The 6,698-nt window shown below is 35.2% G+C and overlaps 3 protein-coding genes across 3 annotated transcripts; 2 read left to right on the forward strand and 1 right to left on the reverse strand.

The window, feature by feature from the left end:
• Window positions 1-2,171: 2,171 nt before the first annotated feature.
• Window positions 2,172-2,748, forward strand: LOC111894065 (protein SMALL AUXIN UP-REGULATED RNA 12-like). Its single transcript, XM_023890140.3, has one exon. The coding sequence runs from the start codon at window positions 2,210-2,212 to the stop codon at window positions 2,609-2,611; it is 402 nt and encodes a 133-aa protein (XP_023745908.1). The 5' UTR covers window positions 2,172-2,209; the 3' UTR covers window positions 2,612-2,748.
• A 132-nt stretch (window positions 2,749-2,880) lies between these two features.
• LOC111894064 (uncharacterized) lies at window positions 2,881-4,176 on the reverse strand. The gene has a single exon (XM_023890139.3). It carries the CDS (start codon window positions 4,174-4,176, stop codon window positions 2,881-2,883), a length of 1,296 nt encoding a protein of 431 aa, XP_023745907.2.
• Window positions 4,177-4,906: 730 nt separating this feature from the next.
• LOC128126779 (glutathione S-transferase T3-like) lies at window positions 4,907-6,145 on the forward strand. Its single transcript, XM_052764890.1, has 2 exons — window positions 4,907-5,115; window positions 5,200-6,145. Exons 1-2 carry the CDS (start codon window positions 4,907-4,909, stop codon window positions 6,143-6,145), a joined length of 1,155 nt encoding a protein of 384 aa, XP_052620850.1.
• The last annotated feature ends 553 nt before the right edge of the window (window positions 6,146-6,698 follow it).

The raw sequence follows: 6,698 nt of genomic DNA on the forward strand, positions 1-6,698 counted from the left end.
ACGGTCACACAAAATTAGAATGGTCTCAAATGAACCTGAACCTATATATATATATATATATATATATATATATATATATATATATATATATATATATATATATTTAAAGTAATTATTGTGTTAGTATATGCAGCAATTAGATTTTAGATAAATTAAATCATTTAATAAATAATATAAAGGTATTATAGTAATCTTATTATTAGTTAATTATGGTAAAATAGATATATAATTGGATATTAGTTGTATTCCTAGTAAATCACAAGAAGCACAAATATATTTATAACATTCAATCGGCATTAAGATTCAAAACCATAAATAGATATATAATTGGATATTAGTTGTATACCCTTATGGCATTTCATTTATTTTGCTTTATTTAATAAATAATATATTACCATTTATTTATTTATTTTGATTGATAAACAATAAATTTATATATCACATCAAAATATTTTACCTTTTTTTATGTTAGGGAAAATGATTTTTGTATGTGACCACATATGCTTACATATAAGTAGTAGTACGTTAAATTATTAGTTTCTTGTACATTGAATTCAACAATTTCAACTTGTTAATCCGTTTAAAAATATTTACTTTTTAAATTTAGTTAATATAAATATTTTGTAATTATTATCTTATATATTTTACCATTAAGAAACAACAAATAAAACAACCAATTAGAAATTCGAGTTTGGTTTCTTTCACTTTCAATATTCAATTTTTCATCTCATTTTTCACAAACTTGGTTCTCAAACGAGTAAGGTACTAATCCTAACTCCTCGTCTCATTATCCTTTACAATCTCGAACTCTAACAATTAAGTGTGTAATCAATAACTATCAACCCCTCATTCGGTTATTCCTTAGTCATCTTGCGTGTTTGAGTTGCGCAGAAAATAGAATTTAGAATTTTGTAATGTTGTTTGAACATTTAATTTGTGTTTGTGGTTGTAATTATTCTTTTCGAACATGAACATTTATTGGGATTTGTAATTTAATTTTCTAATTTTATTTATACATTTATTAGAATATGTAACTTATTTAATTAGGTGTAAGTTCTATTTATTTGGTTTTTTATGCAAATGGGTCAACTTGGGTTAAACTTATTTATTAAATAAATTCAACCTATTATTAAACATGATGAATTTTGTTAAGAGTTTTTATCATCTTTAATTAAACGTGTTGGTTGGGTTGTCAACACATTTAATTAAACATGTCAACCTGAAAATGACTCAACATGACATATTGTCACCCATATATAGTGGCTATATGAGTTTTGTGCGACAAGAATGTCATGTTTAAAACTAAAATGGAAATGTAATATGGTTACAGTATGATACATTAGTCTAAATGATAGTCGATTAAGAAGATGTATGAAATGAATGAGGAAGTTTCTAAAATGAGGATGTTATGAATGACATTCATTAGAACATTATTGAACAAGATATTTAATGTGGTAGGAGTGATGTCGATCAATGATAAATTGAGGGAGGGAAGAATGTAGTGGTTTTGGCATATGTCCATATGAGACAACACACCACTACAATAGAGTAGTATAGGTTGATGATATGTATTCATACAAGGAGTGATGATTAAAATTTAAAAATCAGGATTGGGGAGCAAGCAAATATATGTCATAGTTTTTTTTTTTTTTTTTTTTTTTTTTTTTTTTTTACAATGTTTACATATTTATTTTTCCCTTTAAGTCGACGCTTAATTGCCAACAAGAAATTTCTTATTTACCACCTCTATTAACCTACTCCACACGATTTACATGTTGGAGATCATCTGAAAATAGTCTTTCTATGACGAGGTGGAGTAATGACCTCTTTCTTACACATTCTTAATGAGAATCAATTATTATTGTTGTTACTATTGTTTCTTAGCCAACAAAAACAAAAAAGAAAAATAATAAACTTTCTTTTTCCCAAAGAAAAACGTTTTTTTAATAGAAATGAATCATTTTCCACTTACACAATAGATATGATTCACATTTCCAAATTTAGATAGGAATTAGTATCTATACTCAATCAAAGTGCTCAATCAATTTCAATCTCCCTAACCACAACCTCTTAGTCATCATCATCTTACTTTCCTCTCTCCTCATTTCATCATCACTATAAATATATATTACTCTCTCCCAGTTGTCCACCATCATATACATCATTCTCTCTCCCTCTCTCTCTACTACATACACATGTATATATAAACATGATGATAGTAAAGATTCTGAAAGCATGGCTTAAAAAGAGGAGGGAGATTAATGGAGTTGCATCTTGTTTAAGCTGTAAAAACTGGTGTCCATGGAGAATCACTCAACCATCATCATCATCATCATCATCATCACCATCCATACATGAAGACGATGAACATGACTCCATTCCAAGGGACGTCCCAAAGGGTCATCTTGTAGTCTACGTTGGTCAAAACCAGAGTAGGTTTGTCATCAATGTGAAATTACTAAAAAACCCTTCATTCAACGAGTTGTTGGATCAAGCTCGAGAAGAATACGACTTCACTGCTGATTCTAAACTCTACATCCCTTGTGATGAGGAAGTCTTCCTCAAAGTTGCTTCATTGCCACATGATCACAAAACCACTTTCTGTTTTTGAATTTTGTTAGATTTTTTTTTTTTGTTCAAGATTTTAGATTTAGTGTAAAGTAGCAAACCCCATTTTTGAAGGGATTCTTGATGAAATAATAAATTGTGATTCCTAACAACAAAATCATGAAAAGTAACCATTCCAATTTCCATCTACACATTTTATACAAACCATTTGAATTCATATCATCTAAAAAAAATGTTATTCACATTTGTTCAAACACATTTAACCAAAACACCAACACTTCATATTTGCAAGAATTGACATCATATCAACTATCATCTAACATCTCCAAGCATGGCTTCAAGCTCTCGTTGACCAAAAGGTTGACCACTAGAATTAGCATGAATGGACTTCACAGACAAGTAATACATCAACCATGCAACCATGAAGTAAACCTCCATGAAACAATGTAAAGCTCTAGCAAAGAAATCCCCAAATGTTCTTGCAAATACCCATCTAACATATGGTCCACAAACTATACTTTCAAAACTCTTGAGATTATAAGCGAGATGCAGCGATAATGACAACAAATTCCAACCTTCTTGTACAACTTCCCGCCAATTTCTTCTTGGATCCGCCATAACTATCCAAGGATCCAGAGTAAGCGCAAAGGAGGTCAAGAAATCTACGAACAGCCATGGTAAAATGAAGTCTTCACGTTCCTTCTCGAAACCTTTAACCCATGGAGAGAAAATGGAATATGGCATGAAGATTAACCTAACGAAGATCTTCACGAGTGTATGTTTGTCTTCAATTTGTCCGAAGAAGCAGATGCCCAAGAGTAGAGAGAAAACAGATCTGATTATCCATCTCATGAGAATGTTGCGACACAATCGTTTCAAACCCAGAGAACAACCATTCAAGTAAGTCCCGATGAAAGAGTTGTATCTCATACAGAAATCGTTCAGAACCAATACGAATATAACCCCATGAATGTAAGCATAAGTAGAAACGAATCCAAGCACGAGATATCCATACGAAGCACAGAAAGCACCAAAGGGGAAGAACAATGCAGTAAATCCATGGCGTTCGAGGTCAGATGTCTTCAAGGACTGCGAGTCGGATTTACTTTCAGCCGTTTCATCAATCGGAGCAGAATCGTTGATTTCAGATGCGTTGATGTCATTATTCGACACGGAATTGGAGAATCCCAATTGGGAATCGGAGGAGTCGAGTATGAATGAGGTGGAATTTGATTGGGGGTTTGGGAGGCTGCGACGATCGAACTCATCGTCTTCAGTGAAGAAATCATTGTCTAGAGTCCCGACGAGGGGGAGCTGGAGGAAAGGGCGGCGTACGGCGGTGATCGTGGTGGGATTGGGAGGTTCGTGAGTTCGAGAGAAGAAGGATTGAATGGAAGACTGGTTATCGATGTAGGAAGTGAGGGTATTAGTAGCCATGTCGATGTTAAGACGTTGAAAAGACAGAAGGATGGAAAGAACGAGAAACATAAGGAAATTCTTGCGGGTGAAGAAGATGGAGGTGGTTCGAGTCAGGACAGCAGTGGCCGTCGGGAGGACGACTATACGCCGTGGCGGCGGTGGCGGTGGCGGTGTAGGATGCTCGTTCATGGCGATGAATGACAATGGATCTTGAGTTTCTATTATTGGTCAGAATTTAGATGTGCAAAGTGATGAACTATGATTTGTTTAGAGCATTATATATAAACCCATTTCGAAGTTGGTGCCCAATTCAGTTAACTTCCCTCCAATTCTTTGATCCTCTCCAATGGCGGAATGCGTTTCTTGATTGAATCTTGTTCAGTTTGGCGGTTATTTCCTTCTTTGTTCTGTTTCAAGCTTTCACGTTCTGTTGCGAGGGCAGAGGAACCGATTTCGAATTGTAATAATTTTGGAACGTGGCACTTAAAAGGTAAGGGTTTTAGTTGTAAAACTCGATCGACAAAAGAAATAGTTGTGTATTATTGGAGGATGTGTAATTGTGTATTATATTTCTTGTAAGACCATCCGGTGTACATTGCACGAATATGTTCGTGGTCTAGTTGGCCACGAACCACGGCCGTGCACACCACCCCGGTGGTTCGTGGTGGGTCGTGGTCGTGGCCTTCCGTGGCCCGGACAACGAATGCAAACGACCAATCATCCGATGCGCAAAGAATTCGACCGTTTCTTGAGCCGTTGTGTAGCCGTTGTTAAACGGCTAGATTAATAAAAAAAAAAAAAATAAATAAATAAATAATTTATTTACCTATAAATACCATACTTTTACTCCTTATTTTTTACACCATTCTTTTCTTTCTCTATACACAAACTACACACTACATCTTCACAACCAAAAATCATGGATCCCAACCAAAATACCCCTCCAAACTACCGAAATCGCAAACCCGATAACGCTTTTGCGTTAGACACAACACCTCGACAATTCCCGACGATGGAGTCACCTCAAGGCGGTTTTATCAATCTACTTCAAAGTGGTTCCCCTATCCAACAAACACCACTTTTCCAACAACAATATCAACCTTTTCCGGCTTTCCAACAACAACAAATGCAACAACAATACCAACAATTTCAACAATTCCAACAACTACAACAACTCCAACAACAATCGTCACAACAACAACAACCACCAAGCTCACAACCACCACTTTCGCCGGATTTTGTTCCGGAAACGCAACCTTCACCACCACCTCAACCAAAAAAGAAAAAAGGAAAAAAACCGGCCCGACCCACTACCAACCAAGAAAGGGTCCCATGGACAAAAGAAGAAGAAGAAAAGTTAGCGGAGGCATGGGTGGCGGCTTCCGAAGATCCAATTGTAGGAGATAGCCAGACGTACGGAAGTTTTTGGGAAAAAGTCCGAGCCATTTTTTACGACTTAATGGAAAGTCAAGCTCGAAATGCCGATCAAATTACGTCGAAATGGCGAGATATTCGATTAAAATGCACCGATTTTGGAGGAATCTACAACAATCTCCTAAACATACGCAAAATAAACATACGCAAAAGCGGCTCGAACGATAATGTTTTCAAGGCGGCCATGGACCAATATGAAAAAACAACGCCTACACGCAAAGCTTTTCCGTATATGAAGCCGTGGCTAAAATTGAAAGACTCCCCAAAATGGAAAGAGCAAACGGAAGGAAGTTCCCAATCTTCCGGTTCAAAGCGTTCGAGAAACCCCGATGGAGCTTCTCAACAATCGGACGGCCGAACACACATCGACATCAACGACGATCCGATAGATCTTGAAACCGACCAACCTCTTCCTCGGCCCGTTGGAAGAAATAAAGCAAAAAAAGCGGCGTCAACATCTTCGAATTCTAGTGTTATGGATATGTTCGGCGATAAATTTGATCGATATGTGCAGCTTCAGGAAACGAAGGCCGAGGTGATGACTCGGATGGAACAAAAAATGATCGAAGCACAAACATCATTTCAAGAGGCACAAGAGACACTCCAAACAAAAACCGATATGGAAATCTTGAAAATGAAAGCGGACGACCTTGAGGGCGAAGACTTGGAACTTTTTCTAGCAATGAAAGAGTCGGTTCGAGCCCGACGTAGGCGTAGGGGATAGTTTATTTTATGTATGGTTGGAATTTTTAGTTTTTTTTTAATTTTTTTTAAATTAACTAATGTAATTTTTATTTTGATTGTTATTTTTATTTTATTTTTTAATTTCAATTAATTTAGTTTTTATTTAATGTAATTTGGTATTTTAATTTAATGGAAAAATAGTATTAAAAAAATGTTTTTAATGTATTTTTGAATTAAATTTAAATAAAAAAATGAGGTGGAGTGGTGTTTTAATGTATTTTTGAATTAAATTTAAATAAAAAAATGAGGTGGAGTGGTGTGTTTAGTGGTAAGTACCCCATGTATGTGGTAGTGGAATGTGGTGCTGATGTGGCACCCACCACATATGTGGTATGTGGTGGGTATAACGGATGGTCTAATAAAAATAATGAAAAATGTGAAATTGGTATCAAAATGCACATGATTAATCCAAAGTGATCAAACGATATTTTTATACCATATTTGACTCTTTGTTTTAGGATGGTATGAATCACCAAAGAAAAAAATATGGAAATATGGAAAATGTTCCAGGGTTACATATAAAAAAGTGAAAT

The sequence above is a fragment of the Lactuca sativa genome, chromosome 6 (assembly GCF_002870075.4).
Source record: "Lactuca sativa cultivar Salinas chromosome 6, Lsat_Salinas_v11, whole genome shotgun sequence".
NCBI classification, from domain to species: domain Eukaryota; kingdom Viridiplantae; phylum Streptophyta; class Magnoliopsida; order Asterales; family Asteraceae; genus Lactuca; species Lactuca sativa.

Bases quoted from the DNA above. Each gene is read 5' to 3' on its own strand.
- LOC111894065 (XM_023890140.3), top strand. From the start codon at position 2,210: ATGATGATAGTAAAGATTCTGAAAGCATGGCTTAAAAAGAGGAGGGAG.
- LOC111894064 (XM_023890139.3), bottom strand. From the start codon at position 4,176: ATGAACGAGCATCCTACACCGCCACCGCCACCGCCGCCACGGCGTATA.
- LOC128126779 (XM_052764890.1), top strand. From the start codon at position 4,907: ATGGATCCCAACCAAAATACCCCTCCAAACTACCGAAATCGCAAACCC. The intron at 5,116-5,199 runs GCAACAACAATA...ACAACCACCAAG, and splicing joins GCTTTCCAACAACAACAAAT to CTCACAACCACCACTTTCGC.